Genomic DNA, 26,006 nt, shown 5'->3' with positions numbered 1-26,006 from the left:
CAGGTGAGAGCATTCTAATTCAAAGGTAGTGAATTGGGTTTAACAATATAAAGTTTGTTAAAGCTTTTAAATTGGATTCGGATTTAGGGTTCAGAGCAACGCACAATTCTTAAATGAATTAAAAATGAACACAGACTTAGATGAATTCTGTATTGTTTTGTGGCTCAATTATATTTGTAATAACATATCGTGCTTGTGTCATCAGTTATGGCTGTAGAAGTTGAGTCTATTAAGGAAAACCAATGACATAAAGTCAATGATAATAGGACCCTGTCAGCAAAGAGGTTAATTAGCTCGACCCCGGTGGCTCAACAGGCACTGGCCACATAACCACATTGTCGAAGGTTTGTCCTCAGGACCTGTGCCACATGTCACCCCCTCTACTCAAAGTACTTCAATATCTTGTCGGAGAAAAAGCATGAATGTCTAAATATACATTATGTTTGACCTTGGAAATTCGAGAGTCCCACGCTTTGACCACTGAACTGTAGCCTCCGCACAGGAACACGTCTGGGTCACTGGGCTGGATGGCAACACACATCACCTTGAACTGGTTGTCCGCCTTGGCTGTATACTGCCCTGTGTATCCACGTACAAAAGACAAACATGACAGAGAGAGAGGGGGGGGGGGGGGGGGGGGGGGATCATTCATACAACTTTTCTAGATCTTAATCAAATCCTTAATATCTTGCTCTGTATTGCAATAACAGTGGTAGTAGCTCTACAATCTTTGAGTGTGGGCAATGTATAGTATAACCCAAACCAGTCAGCACTGTACTACAAAGAACTCCTATCATGTGCAACCCTCACCAAAGTGCAGGTGGATGTGTCCTATACTGGGCAAAATGGTCTGCATTTCTATAGTGCCTTTATCCATGCACCTACAATGTGCATTCACCCAGTCAAACACATTCACACACCACATGGAGGCAACCATGCAAGGCACCAACCTGCTCATCAGGAGCAGTTAGAGACAAGGACACTTTGACGCATAGCAGTTCCCAGACGGACACTCCTTCCATCCACCCCCACTGCTCGCGTGATTCCTCCCCCCCCACACCGGTTCAGCTGCAATCCCCAGCTCAACTATGCCATCTCTGATTTCCAACATCCCCTTGAGCCCCCACAGGCAGCTAAGCAATTACCCTATCACTGTTCCATCGCTGCCTGGGGAATATCACTGCTGTTGATACTGCTGTTAAACACATCAACCTGAAACAAACCAGGAGGCCATATCATATGCACTCTATATGTATGAGTCTGTGCATGTGTGTGTATGATGCACATGAAACCGATTTTTATATATGGTACATGCTGCTATTTGTGTTATGGTGGATATTTTTTCCACCTGCAGAAGAAGCGTTTCTACCCTCTGTAGTGCCATCTATCCATTACCAATGTTTAATCATGCAACTTACGGTATGTATAGTCTTTGTACATTTGATTTGATTGTACCTTCCTGTTATTTGACTTGATGTGTTCAGTGTTTTGGGCTATGGAACGCCGTACCCGTGGCAATCAAAAAAGCCAATTCTGTGTCATCTTTGAAGTCACTTCTGAAAACTCATATGTGACTCTTTTTGATACAGAGACAGTCATGGCAGCAAGACAAACTGTTCAGGAGAGGAGAAAAACTGATCTTTTCATGTTTTTATCCAAAATGAGTGAATAGCACAGGCAGACTCTTCACATACTAGAGCATGTCTGAAATAAATGTCAGAGCTGAAATGGACAGGTATCAGTCAAAAGGGAGACATCGAAGAGGAAGGACGGGTGGGGAGGATCAACATATGGAATGTCAGAACAAGTCAGCTCCATATATGGAGATCTAAGGGTTTGAGGTATGAGGTCAGATGTAGAGTTGCTGGCCGGCTCCATATGCAGGTCTAGGTGATGATCCAGTCGTCTCCATGCATGGCAGGGTTTGATGAGGTCAGTGTCGTGATCTTCATAAATGGAGACGGCCATATATATGGAACGTGTCACAAGGTGTGACGGACGGACTAGACTGACTGGTTTTAGCGTGACTGACAGGTTTTGCAGATTTTCATAGTAATCTGCGACCTACAGTTGCAATAATGCTGAATTTCTTCAATGTATTCACTATGTTTTCAAAACGTATTAGCCATCTAGTATAAACCTTTAGTATGAGAGTAACATTAGAATAATATTAAATGGCTAAAGTATTCAATTAAGAACTAAATTGGTTCCAGTTTTATTGGAAATTAATTTTATTTAGATATGTATAATCTATAGTCTATACAGTCAAGAAGATTAAATGGGCTCAAATTTAAAATTATGTTGTCCGCTCAGCAGATTTTGCTGAAACCATTCGTTCAGTCTAATATATGAGTGTTTTGCTATGACCCAATCCACTAGTGTCAAGAATGTGTGGCTATTACTTTAGATTTCTGATCAATACACTTAATTAGTTGTGTTTCTAAATCAAAGGAGCCATCATATTTAGTGATTTGTAAATGAAAGATTTGTTTAGCTGAGCTGAGTTACAGCCACAAAAACCAATGCCTACATATCAGGTGCAACGGCAAATAAGTGATTTCTTATTTTACAGTAAGTACGCTGACATGAAGAAAAAAGTTGACAATTTGTTATGATCAAGAGAGGCTAAAAGGAAAAGCCTGGCATTTACACAATTGATGTACAGGTCACGCAATCCAAGCAGCGCAGGATTGCGGGGACATTTAGTCACGACCCATAAAAATGGGTCCGCGACCCACAAATGGGTCCCACTTGGGAAACACTGATAGGACATACCCAGGCACATTGTCAAAACGAGATACTTTTTAGAAAATATCATTGATGAAAGATGTTTTGGCTAGGGGCCATGAGTCAGCTTAATCTAAATCAATGCAGAGAATGTTGTGCTTCAAAAACTAAACAAAAAACATTGAGGGGCTTAAATATAATTATGTCTGAAAGCGTGCAAGAAAAGATTAGTTCCCTGGGAAATGATGAAGGCGGTTACGTAAGGGTCTGGCTAGGCACTAAACCAGACTAAAAAGCAGCAGCTCTGTAGCCTGGTAAACCATCTTGGTCTGGTCACATTCATTCTCACGAGTAATGTGAAAAGGGTGGGATATATTCCTCAGCCTAGTAGGAAAGTCTGTGAAAGATTTCACGTAAATTGCATGCTGCGTTCATGATTTGAGACTATTTGTTTTAAAAGGGCCAATCCTGCAAACTTTGAAAGCCAATGTTAGCCAATTAGGATGGAATATGAAATATCGGACAGATCCATCTCATGACTATAGAGATAGTGTGTAACGATTTGCGGGATTTTTGGACAGAATCTGGAGGAGTAATATCCAAAAATGTGTTTTTCAAAAGTCGGCCTCCTGTTGGCGCTATAACAGGCCGTTCTGGAAATTTTGGGGCAGAGGTTCATCGTTGGCATCCAGGGAGTGTGTCAAATTTGGCATCGACCGGGTTAACGGTGCCGGAGATTAGCTGTTCACAGACGGACGGACGGATGAACGGACACACGGACGGACAGACGGAGTGCAAAACATACTCTCTCCCCATGCCTTCGGCCTGGTGGAGACAATAAACCGCAGGAAAAGTGGACTTTCTTTCATTTCATTTCATGGTAAAGCTAGCTGTCTCCTCAATTCAATCACATTGATCCAAAGTTTGAACAGGATATTTCTTTTGGCCAGTGATTGTCTGGCAGGAAGCGCTCCTGTTTAATTGGCTTACCCGTGGCGATACCCACATGAGGAGCTGTCTTCTAGATTTAAAGCTCATGGTTGGATAAGAACATGAGCTATCAAATTCTTCAGCATAAAATAATGAGGCCTTCTGATGCACGTTTTAATTAAGCAACTTTAATTAGCTTGCCTGAGAAGGCAGATAAAGGGAATCCTGGCAATCTTAGTATAGATCCCTCTGTATTTCTGTAAAATAACTGAGTGATCCTCTTGTACCACTGGCATAGATAAGTGTAGAATATTATGGATGATTGGGGTGCCTGGATGACAACCCCCAAAGCAGTGGAAAATGGGGCTCATCAAATACATATTCTGCTTCCTAATAGAATCCATCAAAATCAAGGCAGTTTGATCTGGATATGGTACTGTGGCTGCACACAGGCTAAGGTTGGACATACAGTACATTTGTTCTCCAGTAATGGCAGGTAAACCAGCATGCCACCAATGTTCTTATGATTTGTGGTGTTGTTGCATTCTTGATTTCATATGTTGGCTGGGAGCCTGGGACACAAGCATTTGTATAACTGGAATGACATCAACAATACAACATTACCCACACACTGCCAGTTTGCACAGTACATGTACATGAAGTAAGTTATTAAGAAGCGTTTCGGTCACACATGACCTTCCTCAAGCATGTAACTGGAATGACAAATCTTATGGTGTGTCCTTCCACTCGGTAAATTTTATAAAACTATTAAACGAATGCACAGTACAATCTGAGAGTGACTAAAAACATATATATGTTTTGAGGGACTTTTAATACAGTATATTCTCTCACATATGACATGACATTGTATTGTGTGCTGGCCATGAATACATGAATATCCGGCTACTTGTTTGGCAGGTTTCTATTCAAACATATTGTATATAAATATGAAATATAAATATCACAGCACAGCCACATCAATTGTGCATGCGGCGCTGAGAAGAAGCATATCCGCTTTCAATCCACTCCCATGTTAATCTGCCGCCAGCCGTTTGTGGTTGTTGCTGCTAGTGTTGCAGCAGTAGTGCAGAAGTTATTGTCCAGTGTTATCTCCTTTGGCATCTTTATAAATATTTCACCTCTGAGTACAACACTATTACACAATGTTGGCGTTAAAGAGATTCATTGAAAGACTATTTTCTTATATGCATACTACCAACTACAATGTAACTTTCACAAGTTGGTATTGGTACATGGTTTGGTACATGGTTTAAACAGAAAAGATTATAAATAATTAGACCCATTTGATCCTGCAGTGTCTTGCTCAGGGATGCTTCAACACATTGCCAGGGCCCAGAGTCGGACCGGGTTCCTTCTGCTTCCCAGGCGAGCTCTCTGCCAATTCATCTACTCTATATGACTGACCAAAATATGTCAGTGCTGCTTTGTTTTTGGATGATGTAATTGACTCTGATTTGTATTGGCAAATTAATTTTGTTTTTGGATATTTGCTGAAAAACAGTTTGGGACAGCCAAAAAGTAAATCCTCTCTATATAATTGTTAAAGATCTGTCTCCAATGAAAATGTTAACACACAAGCCTTTTCTCATACTGGCACCTTCCTTGTTTACTACTGGATTCTGGTCTCCAACATCCAATCGTAAACATGGAGGGTGCTGTAGCCTGCAGGGACCTGGATAGGAGACTCAAGGCCTGTCATCTACACATGATGCACAGAGAAAACACACACACACACACACACACACACACACACACACACACACACACACACACACACACACACACACACACACACACACACACACACACACACACACACACACACACACACACACACACACACACACACACACACACACACACACACACACACACACACACACACACACACACACACACACACACACACACACACACGGCAGCCTGGGGGGATGGGGCCATGTTTTTGTATGCCAACTTCTGCCAATCATGTTGGCTACGGCTGGCTTAGAAACCTGGGCAACAGATGCCACTTCAAACTAATGCCCTTCAGATCAAATTCATTTATTCCACTCCCCAGCTCTCTTGCTCCCTCTCTCTGCATGCATTCTGCCTCTCTCTATCAATTTCTCTCACTTGCAATCTTTCTCTTCATCTACCTTTCCTTGCCCCGTTCTCTATCACCATATCCTTTCTCTCACTACAGATTGCTATTCAGCAGTGACAGCCTGTCTGCAGGACAATGCAACTGGATAAAGGACTCTACAAATTAAACTGGACACATGAACTACTGTAGATGGAGAAAACACTTAAGATGGCCGGGTGAAAAGGGAGATGATGGCATGCTTGGGCTTCCCTGTAAAATAATTTCCCCTGCGAGCACAGTGTAAGCCACAGCAATTGTTTATGTATTCTGCGGTGGAAGAAGGGGTCAGGGGCCAGGGTCCGGCTTAACAGGGTTAACGCAATCACCTCTTACTGATTATTAACCACTCACACCTTTTTTTGTATTACTTTGTCATGCAATGGTGTTGGATGTTGAAGTTCGTCAAGCTACAAGCTCACAAGTTGCAGAGCTTTTAGATTTGCTATTTATGAAAATGTATATACCAGTACGCCACAATAGTGACACCAGGTTGAAAGTGGATGCCTGTTTGTCATTTCACCAAAGTCATCTTACTTAATGTATGAAGAGGCCCATGAGCTAATGAATAGCTGCTCACATTCATTCGGCTAGCCTGATGCTCCAAGTACCCACGCTGCCCTGTCAGCCATGATAAATGTATGGCATAACACACTGGTTCTCAACGTGGTGTCCGGGCATCACCAAATGGACAAATGGAACCAAAAGGACCATTATGGGTGGGCTCCACTTGTACACTCTCAGAGTTGTACTGTGTAGATTGGGGTCCCGGAGATGAAAGTCACATCAAATAAGGGTTAGTGGCCCGAGTGAGTGACTGTTTGGGAGTTTCATTAAAGCAGCAGGTATGACCGCACTAATTATCACACCTCAAAACATCACTCTGTTACTGCAAAATTAAAACTAGAAAAAGTGTTCCTCGGAGCATAGGTCTCCGTCAGGTCAGGTAGGTTTTGTGTAGCCTGGCTAATAAGCCAGACTAATATCACACAACACTGTCGCGGTATATCAGTCTGGGCTGGCTCCACTTGGATTTCATTTCCCGGGGAACATTTTCTCTTTGACGCAATTGGTCAGAGCTACTGTCAGTCAAAAGTCTCAAGCATTGAACGTCACTGTACCAAAGCCCGCCTATATTGCATACCGTGTCCCGATTGGTCCGACCTGTTCTCTGCTGTAGGAAAGAGGCGTGCTACTGAGCCTCGCCAGACCGTAATCCGCTGGTAGGCAACTTTTTTTTGCCAACGGCTGATTCGGTCTGGTTTATTAACCAGGCTAGGTTTTGTGGGCCAGCAATGGTCGGAATTCTCAACTCAGGATGGATGTGTATACCGATTTGCATGATGTTTGGACAGGAGTAATACCAAAAACGTTGTTTTGCAAAAAATGGCCGAGTGGGAATGTGCGTGGAAAGTTTCACGGTAATCGGACGCTGCGTTTCTGATTTTTCAAAACGAGACACTCCTGCAAACTTTAGATGCCAACTTTAGATGCCAATCTTAGCCAATCATGATGGAATATGAACTACACAAAGTGAGCACAGGTCTCCGCCAGCATAGGTCTCCGCTAGGTTATTGTTATTGGTGGTATAATAGGCCAATTGTGAAAAGGGTGGAATTTATTCGTCGGCCTTTCACTGCATGATTTTGTGCATTTTGTGCAAAGAATAGCCTATGTTTTGCAAAAATCACCCTGCTGTTGTAGCCATAACAGGCCAATGTGAAAAGGGTGGCATTTCTTCCTCGGCCTAGTGGGAATATGCGTGCAAAGTTTCACAAAAATCCCCCATGATTTGCCACTCCTTGTGGCACTATAACCCGCCGATCTGAAAAACTCGGGGCATAGTTTGTGCTGAGATTAGTTTGTGCTGCTGATGTGCTAATTTCGCTATTGACATACAGGTTATCAAAAACATTTTGCACACCGGGCTGAAGATTTATGACAGATGTGTTCGTAGCACATACAATGAATTTATTTTTGAGTGGTGCCTCCACTCCATTACACAGCTATGTGTGTCTGTATGCGTACGTGTATGTATGTGTGTGTACGTATGTGTCCAAGCACGGGACGCTGCAACACGGTAACTCTGTCACTTCTCGACCGTTTCGGACGCGGGAAGGCTCGTCGGACCGGGCCGCCCCCCTGGCCGCGTTCCTGGATGTTCCGGGGACCCCCACACAGTACAGTTGCACCGCTCACTTCACACAGGTGTGATTTGTATCTGCACACTGTCTAACTTCTTACATTCAGTAAATGAAAGCTCATAAATTAAAGTTGGATTCAAAAGAAAATGACTCGTTGCAGAATGTGGACCAAGACCAAACTAAACATTTGTTTGTTTGTGGTTTGTGACCTGGTCTAAGGTCATGCTGGGTGCTCCTGTGGTGATATATCTAGTATTGATCCCCTTCGCAGAGCTGCCTATGTGTTTAATAGGTCGCCCAAGCTATTATCCGTAAGGCTTTATTGGCAGAATCGACAGGCGTGCCGAGAGGGGAAGTGCAAACTGCAGCAAGTCATCATGGGAATACGGTGAGCAAAGAGATGGGGTGGACACCATGGGCGATGCAAAACAATGTCTATGAATGCTGGATAATTCTGTTTGCCATTTGCTATAGCCTAATAGAGAGCATACACAGTGACATCAAAGGCGATTCATATAAAACATATTGTAATAAAAGACTGAGGCGATATTCTGCAAGTGGAGAGTAGGAAACAGCTAAACCTGCCTCTTATATTTGTACCATTCAGGCATGGTCTAGTGGATTATTATGTGAATACTAATTCTGTCTCAATATTTCAATTCTGTCTTGATATCAGCCAATTCTACAAATTTCTTCTATCCTAACAGTTTTCTGTTAGAATGTATTTGGCCGAGGACCCCCCATCTCCAAATATTTTGTTCCTGAGACCCCAAGAAGCAAGGATTTGAGTTAATGTTTTTCGCTTTAAGAAAATAAAGATTTGCACAAATGTTCAACATTTATAATAGTAGATCTGTTATTTTTTAATAGCCAAAGTATAAAATTATGATTAAAGTAATTACACAGATGCTTTTCACAGATAGTTTTAATGGGTTAAAACTGGGAAATAAGTTAATTCCGATTTAAATTCAATGTCAGTTGACAGATTGAGTGGCATTCATATTATAGACAGATTGTCTATGTTTCATTCTGGTGTCAAGGCGAATTCATTGATTTCTTCAAAATGTTACACAAAGCCTTGTATGCTTGTTCAAGAGGGGCCAACAAAACACAATGAGCTGCTGGATACACTTCATTACTGTCAAAATAAAAAACACAAAATAAGCGTTGGTGTTTTCAGGAAGTTTTTTCTTGTTGATGTCTTTTAGAGTTACACAAAATGTTTCTAAATGGTTTCCTCCTAGGACAGCAGCAATTTACTGGGGAGAAAGCATATTTATAATAAGGTGTTGTAATCACTTGCATCCCTATTTTGGGCATGTCATTATACTGTAAGCTAATCATTTATTGTCACCACCAGGCCGAAGGCATGGGGGAGAGAGTATGTTGTGTGTGTGTGTGTGTGTGTGTGTGTGTGTGTGTGTGTGTGTGTGTCCGTCCGTGTGTCCGTCCGTCTGTTACCAGCTAATCTCCTGCACCGTTAACCCGGTCTATGCCAAAATTTGCACACACACTCCCTAGATGCCAACGATGAACCTAGATGAACGATTTCCCAGAACGGCCTGTTATAGCACCACCAGGAGGCCGACTTTTTTATATTACTCCTCCAGAGTAGCACATTATAGCAGATCAACTAACTTTACAGTTTACATGATGACAGGAAGCCATCATATCATCTCCAGATATACCATTTCCACTATTTCAGAACATGTATGAACATTTTCCAGACAAATTCATACAGATGAATGGAAAAGATTATGACGATCAAGGCAAAAAAGAAAAAGAAAATGTGATTATCTAAAATAATTGCCATCAGGCGATTATGTCCTACTCCTAATTGTGACAACCTTGCCTAGTAAACAGATCCGCAAACGGCACTCACCTGTCTCCACATCTATAATCATGGCGGTGTTGTCGAAGGAGCCAGTGAGGATGCGTCTCCCGCAGGGGGTCCAACAGGCATCGCGAATTGCTCCTGCATGGCAGGTGTAAACCTTCAGGCACTGGCCACTCTCCACTCCATCCCACACCTGCAACAATCAAGTATCTGTGTGCATCAGGCCATATTTAAGTTCAAGGCATAGGGCAATACACAGTAAAATCTCTAGTGTCAATTTAAACTTTATTTGGTTCACTCTCTTGAGTTACAGGCCCAAAAGGGTTTGTTTGTGTTTTTGCACGCACACCATAGCATAGCAAGTACATAAACAAATGCATGTAATACAAACTGTATTCTCAACAACATATAACAATATCAATAGATTCACATTAGAACATAGAAATTACTTTATGCAATATAGTATGTATAAAAGTGATCTTTTTTATTTATTTTATTACTGGGCTCCCTGCCATTCTATGGTTGCTGTACACATTCAGCCTATGACCCACAGTTTGTCCACTACTGCCCTGGACGATAAAAAAACACAGGAGGATGCAAAGAGAAGATGTCAGACTATTCTAACACTGCATTCCCGTCACCGGAGGGGGAAAAAAACCTGAAAACCTTTAAGGAAGTTAGAAGACGATTTACATAGAAATAAATATACTAGATGTGAATGGCAGCACCACACCACGCAATACATACTTTTATGTATGTTTACATATGCTGTGCAATGCTGTCTCTGCTGCGCTATCCTCCAGCACTGACAATCTCTTTCTATTCTCAATGCCAGAAGGTTACTGATCTCGCTGTTTGTCTGTCTGTCTGTCTGTCTGTCTGTCTGTCTGTCTGTCTCAGTCTTTACATTTTAATCCCCAGTTTTAATAGGAAGATACTATATACAGCTCCTTCTCAAAGAAATTGAATATTGTGCAAAAGTTCATTTTCTTCCGTAATTCAAAAAGTGAAACTTTCATATATTCTCAATTAACGCATACAGTAAAGTATTTAAAATCAGTTTTTGTTTGGCATACTGTACAGCTCATGAAAATCAAATAATCATATCTCAAAATATTAGAATATGTTACGAGACCTATTAATGTAGTATGCAGTCAATACTTGGCCTGGGCTACTTTTGAACTAATTGTTTCATCAATTGAGCATGGCATGGAGGCGATAAGCCTGTGGCACTGTTGAGATGTAATGGAAGCTATGATTTTTTTTGTGGTCTCATAAAAATATTCTAATATTTTGAGATAGGATTTGTTGATTTTCATGAGCTGTATCATCAAGATATCATCATCAAGATAAAAACAAAAAAAGGTTTTAAAGAATTCACTTTATGCACAATTAATTGAGAATATATGAAAGTTTCACTTTTTGAATTATATTACAGAAGATAATGACCTTTTGCACAATATTCAATTTTTTGAGAAGGAGCTGTATATGAGAATATACAATCTAGGTTTTCTATTGTAATGAAATTAAATGACTCTGTGAACTGGACATTTATTTTTCATTAAAAATAAAATGACAAAAAGCCCTTTCTAATTTACTTCCTCAAGCTAATTACCTTTGTGGATCCCCATAAATCAATTTCAAGATGAGAGGAATAGCATACTGATTTTGAAATGGATTTCTCTGATCTATGACATGAAGTGTCAGAAAAGCCCCTGGTTCTCTGTTAATAACAATAACATAACCTGGCTATCCAGTTACACCAACCCAAATTGAAAATGTGTTTTTATGATGAGAAGAAAGCTGTCAGAGTATATTACTAATTATATTTTCCATTGTTTCCCCCCCATTGAAATAATTATATAAATATTTCCAAAGTCAACAGGATTTGAATAAATCAGCAGTAGTGTATTTGTACTTTAAAAGAAAGTTGTAAACTGCTGTTGACTGCTGCTGCATGATGTTACTGTAATAACAATATAGAACTACAGTAGGTCAAACCTAATCAGAATTTTAAGCTTCCGCCTGAAATTGACCTACACTGTACTTCCACTTCAGCCACTGTTGTTAAATTAACCAATTGTCAATTTACAGCTTTGGCCATACTGCATATCATACATAAAATATGACATTTTCTTCTGTTAACAGCATAGTGTTTAGACTTTGCCGTTGTTTACATTTCCCCCAAAGTCATAAAAACATTATTGAAGTTACCTGAATAATTGAGTCAATGTTGGCTAAGCACATCATTACACCTATGTTTTAATTTAATTTGTAAATGTATACCTTTTCCATGGATGGGCTATTTTTGTTTAGACTTCTCTGGATTGTGTTGGGATTAAGTTTCACATGTCTGTAAATTGAATTTCATACTGTGCTGAAATGAATGGGAACCAGTGACTACCTCCAAAATCAACAGTCATGTCAAGTACACTGTGACTGTGTAGTCAATGTGATAAACATGCCAGACCACCAGTATGGAGTATGGACTTTAACTAAACAGTTATTGTAGGGCTAACTAACCAGGAGATTCTATGGAAGACAAGACCAAACAGAGGGGGTCAGTTTAGTACCCATTTAGCTACACTTTTACACTAGTAATGAAAGGTTTCTTTGTTTGCACAGTGTCACATGATGACCCACATAAGAACATTGTGGATGTAATATGCAATATTGTATCTAAAATCTATAAATACATTTGTAAAAAATTATCTCTCTCTCATTACTGAGGAAAACTCAGAGTGAAACAGCATTTGGGAACCCTGCAGCAGAAAGGGAGGGAGGGAGAGAGAGAGGGAGGGGGAGAGAGAGAGAGAGAGAGAGAGAGAGACCTATCAATCTGCAGCTCTTTACAAAACGGAATCCCAGAGATGCCTCCACGGAGAGGGGGAAGTAACTGACAGGAAGAGAGAGCATATTTTAGAGGAACACTTTCAATTAAAATATCCATGCATTGCATCAACGACGATGATTAAATACATTATGACTTCTCATGTTTAGGTGCCTACCGTATGTCTAGAGGTGATCTGTCCTGCTATGAAATGTTGTGGCATGTTTTATGTGGCTGATTAGTGTCTTGTGTTGTCGGTGGAAAAAAATAAAAATCTATAAAAATGTTTTAAAAACATTATGTATTGGATATATGGGAAACACTCTCTGTCGCCCCTCGCTTTTTCAGCTGCTGTTGATCTGCTCTTGAGCAAGGCACACCTGCAGTAGCTCCAGTAGAGCAGCAGTGTAGCTATTTTTGGACTGCTCCCAAGTGTATAGATTGATCATTGTGTGAGGGTGAAGCAAGCATGCATGCTGCTCCATCAACTAACAGGAATAGCATATTTATGAGACATATGATGTCTCGCATAGGGAAACACTGCCATCTCAAGGTAGCAGGAAAACATGGTAGGCAGTAAAGCAAAATGCATTGAAACGGATGTGCGTGTGTCTTTACTTTGTTGAGTTAAAAAAAAAAGTATAAGGCCCACAAAATATTGGACAAAACATAGGCTACTAGACGACAAATAGGCATGCTGTTTGAGCTCTGTTCATAGGCTGTATTGAGTGAAACAGTTAATGGTGCGCAACGTAGGCACCTCATTAAAGGCACACGCAATCACGTTAATCCCATACAATACATAAACAATGCACTGAAGAAAATGAGTGCTTGTTTTCTTGCGTCCTATTTAATTTCACCGGCCACTTAACACACATGCAGAGCAGGTCCCTGCTGATGACTCAATGGGTAATCTGCTTCTTAATGACTCCTGGTAATTAAAACTAAATTGGTATTCATGTTATCAACTTAAAACCGGTGCAGTACACCTGCTGTAGCCATGGTGACAACAGCAGCAAACAGGCTGGAATAATAATAGCCTTAACTTCATGTGAGGGAGGAACTGACAGAATGCTCAGGGGATGTGGGAGTCTGTTCAGGTAGAAAGAGAAAAACCATACATACCAAACTGCTAGGACTCGTTTTATTTTTATATAGGTTAAAGTCATACCTTCTACTTTTTCAATTAAACAAAAAAAAATCACATAATCTTTCACCGGTATAATGTTCTCGATAACCATTCCACTTCTCTAAATACTGTTTTTAGTGAAGTCTCCACTATCCTCGACATGAAGACGTCACTCATTCAAAGGCACTGCATAAGCTAAAGGACCAATGCATTCTTTATTGAGATGGATGCATTTCAAAATATAGGTGGACATTTTTTATTTTGCATTTTTTAATTGGTCAGGAAAAAAACACCTGGTAGGGTGCTTGAGACGAAGTGAATATCCAACATAAAAATTCATGACAGATACACTCTCCCCAGTCTCTGCCATCTGCTGAGAGAGCTTTTCAGGTGCCAGAGGAGATGGCTGTCTTGCTGCTACACCAAAATTCCTGAATGTTTATGCAAATCGCCTCATGAATATTTAAATGATTAATTATTCAGACACCTGAATAATGAGCCAATGAATACTTGGCACTCGGAGGTGGTCTTGTGCAATTTCCGACCGGGAGTAGAAATATTTAGTTGTCTGCAGGCATCTGCATTCTGCATCACTTGACCTTTACAGTAGAGAAATTAAGGTTTGTTTGTACCTATAGTAGTGTGAGGTAGGAAAAAAGAGGGGGAGGTAAAGCAGCGACATATAGGAGAGATGGAAAGCCCCATGGGTCTTGACATACATTCAACTGACAGTGATAGATAAGGTTCTAAAGAAAGTCACTGGTGGTACATTTATATACGGTAAGGCAGCAGAGCAGATATCAGCTGTTTATCACATATATCCAGTCTTTATTTCCCCTGGGTCAGCAGACAAAAAAAAGTAGAGAGAGGGTAATATCTGATAACCTTTTGGGTTGATAACGGGTACTCCCAAGGGTTCATACTGGAGCTGACCAATCGGTGCATGACAAGTAGGCTATACATTTGGCACACCACACGCTGAACTGTCACCCAGAGTGACTTCGCTGTGGTTGCAGTGTCGAACAAACTGGAAATTAGGTGATATTTCCAACCCCATGTGAGTGATGAATCAATGTGTCTAAAGTTATAATTATGAACTTGGGCCACTTATACTGAATGGCAGTCAATATCACAGTGAACAACCACTTTCACCTCCTTGATGCACACATCTGGGTGATGAATTGATCACGTTTCGTATTCTTGCATGTGTATTGTGTACTGATCTCTACAGCCACAATTTGCAACACTCGATTTTTTTTTAATAATGGGTTGAATCTAAAGTTGCAACACCAGCCATTGACAGCCCATTCATCCAAACAGAAAAATCAGATCTGCTTGTATTAAACAACGGTAAACTCACCAACATTGCAGGTGTACGGAAAAATCAGCAAAGCGTTTGTTTCAAAAAAATCCACCGTAGACAGTATTATGATGAGCTACTTTCTGCTAAGAATTTCTGTGACGTGATATTTGTTTCTAAGTGTTGGAGTTTGGAATGGCTGGTCGGAAGTCGAATTTGTTCGAATTTGCACATAATGCAAGAAGCAGCAGCACAATGTGTTAATGAAAACGACTCAAACGAGTGCTTCCAAAGTCCAACACTGTGTGAAGTGAGCGGTGCAACTGTACCGTGTGGGGGTCCCGGGGGGTCCCCGCAACATCCACACCCCCAGGAACGTGCCCAGGGGGGCGGCCTGATTCCGGCAAGCCCCCGCGTCCGAAACGGTCGAGAAATGACACAGTTACTGTGTTTGGGTCCCCAGGGGGTCCCCGCAACATCCAGACCCCCAGGAACGCACCCAGGGGGGCTGCCCGGTTCCGGCAAGCCTTCCCGCGTCCGAAACAGTCGAGAAGTGACAGATTTACCGTGCTCGGACATACAGACACAGAGACATACATACACACATAGCTGCTTAATGGAGCAGAGGCAGCGCTCAAAAAATATCAACTGCAAAGAATGTTTTGGCAGAAATTAGCTCAACATGTCTACGGTGGGGGCGGAAATGTCTCAGGGGTAGAGTGGCCGGTAGTACCGCCGGATGGAAACCATGAGGTTCCCAGTTCGATCCCGATCCCTATAGGGCTCCCTCAGAGTTAGTGTCAAAGTGTCTGTGAGCAAGACACTGAACCCCAAATTGCATCCGATGTGCAGGTTGGTGCCATGCATGGTTTCCTCCGTGAATGGGTGAATGTAATGCACAATCTATGTGAAGCACTTTGGATAAATGCACCAGTTACCATTTATGGTGGATTTTTATGAAACAAACACTTTGCAGATTGAAAGAGGATAATTCAAGCTTTCCTTACAGCTGCGATGTTGGTGAGTTTAGCCTTAATACAAGCAGATCTGAGTTTTCTGTTTGAATGAATGGGCTGTCAATGGCTGGTGTTGCTCTAGATTCAACCCATTATAAAAGAAAATATAGTGTTGCAAATTGCGGCTATGGTCTCTAGTAGTCGCAATTTGCAACGCTAAAGGTCAACTCTAAATTAATCTAGAGTTGCAATACCCTCCATTGACTCCCCATTCATCCAATTTGCTTTTGCGATCTGCTTGTATTAAACGACGTTAAACTCACTAAAATTGCAGCTCTAGGCCAAGCTTGAATTATCCTCTTTCAATCTGCCAAGCTTTTGTTTCATAAAAATCCACCGTAGACATGTCAGGAGCTACTTTCTGTCAAGAAATTCTGTGCAGGTGATTCTTTTTCTACATTTTGGAGTTTGGAAGCACTCGTTTTTATTAACGGGTCACGCTGCTGCCTCCTGCATTATGTGCAAATTCGAAACAGGTGGTATGTCGTTCAGTGACTTCGACGAGTGCTTCCAAACTCCAACACTTAGAAAATGAATCACCTGCACAGAATTTCCAAGAATGACCAACTCTATCATTTAACTGGGGACCACCTGGCTGGAACCCCCTCAAGGACCACTGGTTGTCCCCGGACCGCTGGTTGAAAACTACTGATATAGGGTACTGATAGACGTCATTACCTTGGCAGTCTTGTCCATGGAGGCAGACAGTAGTAGGTGACTCAGAGGAGGAACTGGACACCACTGCACCGTGTTGACGGGCCCCTGGTGCCCTGCCAGGCTCATCAAAAGTCTTCTGGGAATCTCTGCTCTGCCAGGTGTGCAAACCAGGTATGGTTTCAACGTCTCAGATGCGTCAGACCACATTCGAACAGATTGAGCCATTGGAACATTATCTTCTGGGGGCTTTGGGTTCACGTTTTGTGCAGGAGTTGCAAGTCTCTGTCGCTTTGGAATGTATGGTCTAAACCCTGGTGGGGTGGTGTGATGTCTCGTTCCCACGTGGCTGGACAGTTGTGGTGCTTGAGGACACATTTGTTGTGACGAGAACCTTTCTAGGGTGTCTGACACATGTGGTACTTTCTTGCTTACAAAGTATTGTTTTTCTCTGTCAAAATGGCTCTGCTGCTGTAAATGTATACTCGTTAATGAAGAAAGACTTTTTTCTACATATGAGGTAGCCTTAGGAATGTCATTATGTTTGTGATGTTCCACTGCATTGTCATTGCCAAATTGGCCCTTTTCAAGTGGAATGGTGTAAGGACTGGGCAGTAGTCCATAGCGATTAGAGAACCCAACTTCCTGCTTTGTTTTTTCCTGTGTAAGTGAATCAGTCACTTTGTTGCTGTGATTTAAAGAGTCATCTTCTGAATCTGAATCTGAATCATCATAAGCCACTAAAGATGCCATTTTATCCTGTTTGGGGAAACCCTGTATGGGGAAAAGGACAGGAGACACAACAGGTGAGATGTTACTTAGATACCCAATAGTGCCATCTGATGGTTGCTTGGTGTATTACACATGGTTAAGACTCAGGGGCTGATTTTTACTGTACATTATTTATAATAGAAGTAGGCATATATACACCAAATACAAAACCGAAATCACTATGGTGTTGTATCTAGGGCTAACCAATCAACAGCCGCATGGCCTGTCCGACTAGACAGTCCAACGCAAACATAGCAAAAACGCAACGCAAAAATCAGCATGGTTAAATAAATAACAGCCTGAGAGAAAGGTACTTTCACGTTTCACATGTTTAAAATCGTTGCGGCAATTGTTATAAAAGCTGCACTATATGCGCATATGTGGCTGTGCACATGAATGGTTAGGGAAGATGTTCAACAAATCTACCTCAAAGTGTTTTTAGACCTGCCCTCAATGCCCTGCAAGCGACCAGCATAACATGAACAAGCAACGATGAAAGCGAGTTGCGAACCAGCTACTTTCAAAATAAAATGTACGTTTCGTCTTGCTAGATGTCTGCCCAGTGCATAGTGTTATGGTCCGGTGGCCATGCTCATAGATCTATGGCCATGCTTATGAACAACTTTGATTCTGAAATGAACAGGTAAAGGGAGAATATCCGGTTCTCCAACCTTTATTATGCTATTCTCATTCACATTAAAACCAGTGGATTTAACATTGTATTTGGCTGTGGAAAGAAATAGCCATCGATTAACATTATTTTTGGGGGGAGGGGAATTAGATAAATAAATAAATACATACATTATTGAGATACGAGGACGAGGAAGAATTTCCGAGGAACCAATGGCGGAACTGTAGAATGAACTTGTTTGCCGGGGAAGCATTTGACTGTTGCAGCGCATCATCACGCAGGCTGATGCAAGGAGTTGAATGAGTGAGCTGTCAACTAAAGAATAAAACGGTATGCTGACCAGCAAGTAGCAACGTTCTTATGTATATACTTTTGACTATTCAGTTTGTTTTATTAAATTGTATTTAACGTATGCAACCTACTGTCAATCAATGAATCATAGACGACTTGCTTACCTATAGTACTAGACAACATATGTGTACACAAAGTGTATATACATTTAATTGTCACATACGCACACAACACGGTAAAGGTAGCAGCATTGTTTTAGGCAGTACAATTCCTGTATTTAGAGTTACCTCAACAGTGTTGATTAGCAGTGTAATGTGTAATAAGGTAATAACAATACAATAAACTTAACTATGATAGAAGATTCTAGCTATAGCTAGCTATGGCTTGCGTATGTTACCATATGGGGTCTCGGTCTTCCCAAGTCATCCCAAGAAAGCTATCTATAGGTGTATGAGGTGCACAGAATGAGATTTCTAAAAACATTTACTACTTCTGTCTTGGTCAGTGTGAAGATGGCAGATTGTCAATGCGATGATGCAGGGGGCTTGACTCTGAGCCCAAGAGAATTGTATGATAGACTGACAGAACAAGGAGACCAAGTCAGAACCCTAAAAACAGCTAAGGCTGATAAAGTAAGTATTTCTGATCATATTGACAAAATCCCTAACAGCAGTTTTGTAAATCATGACATTTGCATGTTCCTCCAAAAACATGTCTCAGTGTCCCACTTATTTGACAGCAGTATTTTTGTTTTCAGGCTGATATCGATGCTGCCATCCAAAGTCTGTTAAAGTTCAAACTCGACTACAAACGGATAACAGGTCAGGATTACAAAGCAGGATGTCCGCCCTCAGAAGATGCTGTTGCTCATGACAATGGGCCATCAGAAGATGGTGCTGATACAGTTGACCCGTGGAATGTGTCCACCACCAATGCCAAGGGAGTGGACTATGACAAACTGATAGGTACTAGGATTGTTAATGCTGGTGTGTGTGTGTGTGTGTGTGTGTGTGTGTGTGTGTGTGTGTGTGTGTGTGTGTGTGTGTGTGTGTGTGTGTGTGTGTGTGTGTGTGTGTGTGTGTGTGTGTGTGTGTGTGTGTGTGTGTGTGTGTGTGTGTGTATTTTTACAAAATGTGAACATACAGTGCTGCTGTATGTAGAATTATTACAACTAGTTACAATATGTGTCTGATATCCTAGTACTATATCTTTCCTTAGTCAGGTTTGGTAGCAGCAAAATAGACAAGGAGTTGGTGGACAGACTGGAGGAGGTGGCTGGCCAGAAAGCACACCGCTTTCTGAGAAGAGGAATCTTTTTCTCTCACAGGTCAGCAACAGAACCAATACTAGTAAAGATTTCATCATTCTGACTCGGACCCTTCATCATGAGTCCGTAAATAGTTGTCTTCATGTGCATACAATATATTATTTGTAATCTTTTCTCCGTGTATGGAAAACGTAATGCACAGATCTCTGTTTTGTCTCGCAGAGATATGAACCTAGTGCTGGATGCATACGAGAAGAACAAGTCCTTCTATCTATACACCGGCAGAGGACCCTCATCAGGAGCCATGCATGTTGGTCACCTCATCCCCTTCATCTTCACCAAGTGAGCCTAATCTCAAAGTTCATGAACTTTTGTACAGAGATGTTGGAAACACGTTATAGTGGTCAGGAGGTACACGCACATCCCAGTAAATTCAACGGGTGCTCGAACAAAATAAATAAACTGAAAAAGAAGGAGGAAGTATGCACACCGCTTTAAAAGCTCCCAAAGAAACTTTAATTACCAGAGTGGAAAAACATACAACATACACGTTTCGGCCTATGTGGCCTTCGTCAGGTATACTGAATACTAGCAGTGCATAAGACAGGTATATATAAAGGTAGCAAAGTGGGCAGATACACATCAACACTAAGTGAACACACCCGTGGACATCACCCTATTGGATTGATTTTGGCAATGGCAGAGTCAAAACAAATAAAACAGCCATTAGTATCCCTGTGTGGCCACCAGGGGAAAATAATCATCACAAAAATAGTATCCAAAACCCATACACAACCTGTCCAAAAAGTAGAAACAACTCCCTGAGCTATACAGAGAGTAGTCTACACATGCACTGTCAGTTCTATATATAACAAAAGAAAAAAAAATCAGAATTAAAAAAACAAGACCAATAATAGATTAAAACTTATTACAGGAATGGTTTGATAATAAACTCCTCGTTAAGCCCATGTGGGGCCAAAGTGTTCAAAGGATGAATGTGGAACATTTCTCATTGTAGCAGGCGGCGCTCCTGATTTCCCCCTCTGGGGGGCTTGTCCACCTTTTCGATGCCTACAAAACGGAATTGGCTAATGCTGTGGCCTGCCTGCTTTAAAGTGCAGAGCCACTTGTCTCTTGAGATACTGCAACCCCCCCGCCCCTCCTGTCTTGTTCTAGGTGGCTGCAGGATGTGTTCGACATCCCCCTGGTTATCCAACTGACCGACGATGAGAAGTACCTGTGGAAGGACCTGACACTGGAGGAATGTCACCACTACGCAATGGAGAATGCAAAGGACATCATTGCCTGTGGCTTTGATGTCAACAAGACATTCATCTTCTCCGACCTGGACTATATGGGGTAAAGGCAAGCGCTTTGCTGTGTTTGGGGCTTTTTGGTTAGCCGCCTTCTACCCAGACAGACAGGACATACAACTAGACCCCCCTGTGTTATCCCTGCTCATGCATCCTTCTCATCTTTTTCACCCTTAACCAGTTTGCATGTCTGTTAATATCTCACTCATATTCTTCTCCACAGTTCGTCACCAGAGTTTTATCGTAATGTGGTGAAGATCCAGAAACATGTCACTTTCAACCAGGTCAAAGGGATCTTTGGCTTCACGGAAAGTGACTGCATAGGTAACATTATGACCTGAGAAGAGATACTTTAGTTTGTAGAGAGGAAGGAATTGCATTCTTTTAATACTTTGGTGGAGTTTGTTAGTTCAGGCAACCTGAAGTGATCACTGAAGTGATCATTTATCACATCAGTACATGTGTCATGTACTTGTTCTTCTTTAATTGATAGGCTCTGAGTCTATACCCATTGCTACGGTATGCCTGTCTTATGCGATCCTTAATATTACATACAGTATTATATTATTTTTGTGTCTAACCTTTCTATCCAGGAAAGATCAGTTTCCCAGCAATTCAGGCAGCTCCATCCTTCAGTAGCTCTTTCCCTCATATCTTCCAAGGCAGAAAGGATGTTCCTTGTCTTATCCCTTGTGCCATAGACCAGGTCAGTAATTCCATTTGTTTATTTAGTGGGCACAATTAACACATTAATTAACCACTTAAACCCTATATAATTAATTGACGGGGGTCCCATTGGTGTCTACTTGGCCCCCTTCACCAAATGTCTTTGCTTAAACTTGCATAATGTTTGCCTATTATGACATCACTCTGTGATGTAAATGTGCCAAAGGAAAATGTTCATCTGCTGTCCCTGGTCAGTAAGGAATTTAATATGATTTAATAATTTGCATTACACTAGCAATATAATAACTCCACTAGTGCAATGAACCGTTTGGGGTATAGCCGCCCGTTTGGAACACGAGTGATTTTGGAGCAGGACTGTTGTGGAGCACCACGCTTATCCAATAGACTTCACACTCTACATCTGTCCTCATCAATACACCCACCAAGTGTGAAGACAGAGATTTCTGGAATGTACAAATAGATGTATTTATCACTGATAAAGTTAAGTTAAACTTTCCATGTTTCCAGGACCCCTACTTCAGAATGACCCGTGATGTAGCCCCCAGGATCGGCTATACAAAACCAGCCTTGCTGCACTCCACCTTCTTTCCTGCCCTGCAGGGGGCTCAGACAAAGATGAGCGCCAGTGACCCCAACTCCTCCATTTTCCTCACTGACACACCCAAGCAGATCAAGAACAAGGTGATGCATAGCCTCGGTCCCAGCCTTATTCATCTGTGAAGAGAAAAGCCTGGTCACGACCTAAGGCAGTGTAGTGGCGGAAGTGTCGGGCCGGAACATCCATCAGATGTATTTCCCCGGGAATCGGGATACGATATTTTTCGACCAATCACAATATGTGTTTCATTCACAGTGAATGTAAACAGATTTGTAAAGTGTCAAAGTCATTTCCTTGAGTGGTACTTCCACCGATACACTCTACAACGTAGGTCTTGCCCAGCATGGGTGATGCATGGAGACATCACAGGAGACATTCATTGAATCTGTGTGTTTATTGAACACTACAGATTTGGTCATTTTTAACTTAACTCATTTAGACCTGAGGCCGATTTTGAAAAGACCTGCTAAAACCTAAGGCAGTTTTATGAATGACACCCTAAAACCTGAGGTCTTTCTGAGAAACTTGGAATCCGGAAAAGTACAGAAAAAGACTAAACTACAAGGAGACATGCACGCATTACCGGATTCAGAGATAAAGTAATTATGCCGCGGCACTGCGACAGAAGTGATAGCCGGTCTAAAATGGGTTACGTTAAAGCATGTATTTGAACATGAATGAAAATTAAATAAATCAACATGGGAATTAACAATACCTAAAATACAGTATATTGCTACATCAACAGTGGGTTAGCATTTGTAACTGAATAATGACCTGGCTATGTTGCTATGGCTCATAGGTAAACAAGCATGCGTTCTCCGGAGGAAAGGACACACTGGAGGAACACAGGAAGCATGGCGGTAACCCAGATGTAGACGTGTCCTTCATGTACCTGACCTTCTTCCTGGAAGACGATGAACAGCTGGAGAAGATCAGACAGGTGAGAAAAAGGGGAACTATAAGGAACTGACACACTGCAAGCGTCATCAAATGTACCCATTGTTGATGACGGCGGTAGCCACAATGGAGGCATCAAGTGGAAGCATGGATCTTTTCGAGCATGGCTCTTAATTTTTAGTGTCAATGCTCAGCACAGACCAGAGAGTGAGAAGGAGAAGAGAGTAATTGGAATGACACAGTGCAGACACCCAGCATGCGTGCGTGGCTGCGTGCATTTGCATGTGCATATTTTGCTACAGGGAGCAAGGAGGGATAAAACAGACGGCAGGTACTGAGGCTCGATGCAGAACGTAGCCAAATCTAGAGACGCTTGACGCTTCCAACATGAATACAAGTACTTGACATCAGGAACACTCGCATCAATGATGCTTTCACTGTGTCAGAGCCTTAATACTTCTTGTACATATACTTAAGAATTTGTGCTTTCATAATTCATTGCCCTGGGCCTATAACTTTCCTGTCTGTCTCCCCACCTTCTCATAGGACTATACCAGTGGAGCTCTGCTAACAGGGGAGTTGAAAAAACTTTTGATTGACACTCTGCAGCCAATAATTACCGAACACCAACTGAAAAGGAAAGAAGTGACAGATGACATGGTCAAGCAGTTCATGACCCCCAGGCCGTTGAACTTCTAGCATGTTATAGAATGTCGACTGTTAAGTTTAATCTTATCCTGTTGCAATGTTTAATTATGGATGAAATCTCAAGAATTCACTTGTGAACTGGGGAAAAAAATCAAGTCAAATTCCATTGTAGTCTCTCGAGACAGACTGTTGACTCAAAGATGGCGCTGTTTTAACTTTATTTGCCGATGGGTTCTCAGATTTAATTCCATGTACAGTACATACAGCTAACCATTACACAAATGTACACTTGTTGCCGGAAACACTAATTAATGTGTCAAATTAAATTGACTGTAAATGTTTCCATGAAGTGTTCTTATTTCATTTTATGCTGAGACCAATACAGTATCTAACTCTCCAATTAGTGATTACTTATTACAATGCACCATATGGGCTTCCGATTAAAGAGCACATGTGGTTGCTTTTTCAGCCATTGTGATTTTCACCCAATACACAGAAAATAGGTAATATTGGACCATCAACGAGCCAACACATTTCATCCTATTACAAAGTCGAGTGTCAAATTATTCCAGTTACAAAAAGGATGACAACAGGACAGGAATATCAATACTAGACTACAATTAATAGACATATCCTAGACACATTCTGTAGTCTGTACAGTTATGTTATGAAGTATTCAGTTATGTTTTTCTGTATAATTGTTTGAAGTCTTTGTTCAATTTTAGTAATAAGTTTAGTATCATCATTCAACAAATGAGCTGAGGGATGGGGTGGAGGAACTATTCCTACAGGAATTTACTACTGTAGAAACAGCACTAATGTATGTTTATACTAAAGTAAAACCATGAAAGAATATGAAATTACTTCTAATACTGGCAAGAAAATATTAGCTGATTGACCTGCTAAAATTTTAATAATGGCCGTTGAATTGGCCTGTAACCATGCCCACATATGGCGACGACTGACATCACTGCTGTTAAATTTAAGTTAGGGGCGGCGGTGGCTCAGGGTTGGCTGGATGGTAACCGCAAGGTTGCCAGTTCGAACCTGGGCTCCCCCAGAGTTGTCGAAGTGTCCTTGAGCAAGACACTAAACCCCTAATTAGTGTGGTTGCCCTAACAGGGCAACCAGACTATTGCAATTGTAACACTTTATTATTCCATTGGATTAGTCTTTTTTTTGATTCGCTACTCCTCCCACAGTTTTGACTGTACGTACTTGAGCCATATGTCAAATTGACCGGCTTCATCGGGAAGGATGTGCTTGTATTTTTTTAAGAGAAATGTTGTATAGTTTAATTGATATGAATTTATTAGTGAATAGAATTTCCCCATTGACATGAATGGGAAAATGCGATTTTTCGCATTTTGTCACATTCAAGTATTTTTTCCTCAGAGACTGTAAGCACTATAGTTACAAAACTTGGAGGGTAGGTTCATAATAATTACTAAAATTAATCAACTTATAATGTTATCAGTCAGCCTCATGGTGGCGCTATAACAGCCCACTTTACATTTTGGCTTATAACTCTTGAACCGTAGGTTGTAAAATCAAAATTATTTTTCCCTGGCTTCCTTGGGTCATGACGCATCTCCCCATATAGGCCCCGCCCATTTGCGTCATGATAGATTTTCCGCCATTTTGAATTTTCTCCAAAACACACTTTTGGCTCCTCCTCCTACAGATTTTGTCCAAATCTCACAAAAATCGGCACACATGCTCTCCGGACCCATCCGATTAAAACACCAACTGCAGTATTTTGGTAGTGCGTATCGTTCGGCCGTAATCGTCGCCCAAAGTTAGTAGGAGGGGCCTATATCACAAAAAATGCCATAAATCACGAACGGAATGTCCAATCCATCCCAAATTTGAATCACATGTCTGGGGTGGTTTAATCAACCAAAAGCCAAAAGCAATTCCATTTTCATCTATAGGGGGCGCCGCAAATGCGAAAACTTTAACCATTTCTCGCAAAAACATGATTTTTTGGGGATAAATACCCTCCGAATTACTTGCGCATGATCGCAGGGGTGAAGCGACATTGTAATTGGCTGGCAATATCAGTGGGAGGGGCATATGTAAGCCACTGCGGCAACCACACTTTGCAATTTTTTAAAATTGCGACCTTTCTAGTTGCTCCTGATGTGCTGGTTGGTGTCTTGCATGGTTTCCGCTGCCATCCGTGTATGAATG

At 41.4% G+C, this 26,006-nt stretch overlaps 2 protein-coding genes across 4 annotated transcripts in view; one reads left to right on the top strand and one right to left on the bottom strand.

Moving 5' to 3' along the window:
• wdr25 (WD repeat domain 25) overlaps positions 1–18,373 on the bottom strand; it is a 28,150-nt gene extending 9,777 nt beyond the window's left edge. Inside the window, exons 1-4 of one of the 2 annotated variants that reach the window (XM_079527252.1) lie at positions 18,283–18,373; positions 16,735–17,484; positions 9,827–9,974; positions 449–579 (exon numbers count right to left, since the gene is read on the bottom strand). In XM_079527252.1, coding sequence (XP_079383378.1) covers positions 449–579; positions 9,827–9,974; positions 16,735–17,463 — 1,008 coding nt within the window. In that variant the 5' untranslated portion in view covers positions 17,464–17,484; positions 18,283–18,373. Of the gene's footprint in view, positions 1–448; positions 580–9,826; positions 9,975–16,734; positions 17,485–17,907; positions 18,064–18,282 lie in introns of those variants that run through there. The other variant, XM_079527251.1, reaches the window with a different exon arrangement.
• wars1 (tryptophanyl-tRNA synthetase 1) lies at positions 16,780–24,230 on the top strand. Of its 2 annotated transcripts, none has more exons than XM_079527254.1 (11): positions 16,780–16,884; positions 18,909–19,035; positions 19,161–19,368; positions 19,622–19,730; positions 19,893–20,012; positions 20,847–21,029; positions 21,207–21,307; positions 21,577–21,689; positions 22,178–22,351; positions 23,068–23,208; positions 23,712–24,230. In XM_079527254.1, exons 2-11 carry the CDS (start codon positions 18,916–18,918, stop codon positions 23,862–23,864), a joined length of 1,422 nt encoding a protein of 473 aa, XP_079383380.1. In that variant the 5' UTR covers positions 16,780–16,884; positions 18,909–18,915; the 3' UTR covers positions 23,865–24,230. The 2 variants fall into 2 exon arrangements, with proteins under 2 accessions (XP_079383380.1, XP_079383379.1); XM_079527253.1 differs by lacking the exon at positions 16,780–16,884 and adding an exon at positions 18,302–18,442 and having other exon boundaries at positions 23,712–24,228.
• Positions 24,231–26,006: the final 1,776 nt, after the last annotated feature.

Source organism: Electrona antarctica (assembly GCF_951216825.1).
Source record: "Electrona antarctica genome assembly, chromosome: 18".
Lineage (NCBI taxonomy): Eukaryota > Metazoa > Chordata > Actinopteri > Myctophiformes > Myctophidae > Electrona > Electrona antarctica.
The sequence above is the reverse complement of the archived record's forward strand: the minus strand, read 5'-3'. Positions and strand labels throughout refer to the sequence as shown.

What these genes read in the sequence shown, in the direction of transcription:
- wars1 (XM_079527254.1), top strand. Translation starts at nt 18,916, where the DNA reads ATGGCAGATTGTCAATGCGATGATGCAGGGGGCTTGACTCTGAGCCCA. An exon ending in GGAATCTTTTTCTCTCACAG is followed by an intron (nt 19,731 to 19,892) that starts GTCAGCAACAGA and finishes TTTGTCTCGCAG; the next exon opens with AGATATGAACCTAGTGCTGG. An exon ending in AGCTGGAGAAGATCAGACAG is followed by an intron (nt 23,209 to 23,711) that starts GTGAGAAAAAGG and finishes ACCTTCTCATAG; the next exon opens with GACTATACCAGTGGAGCTCT.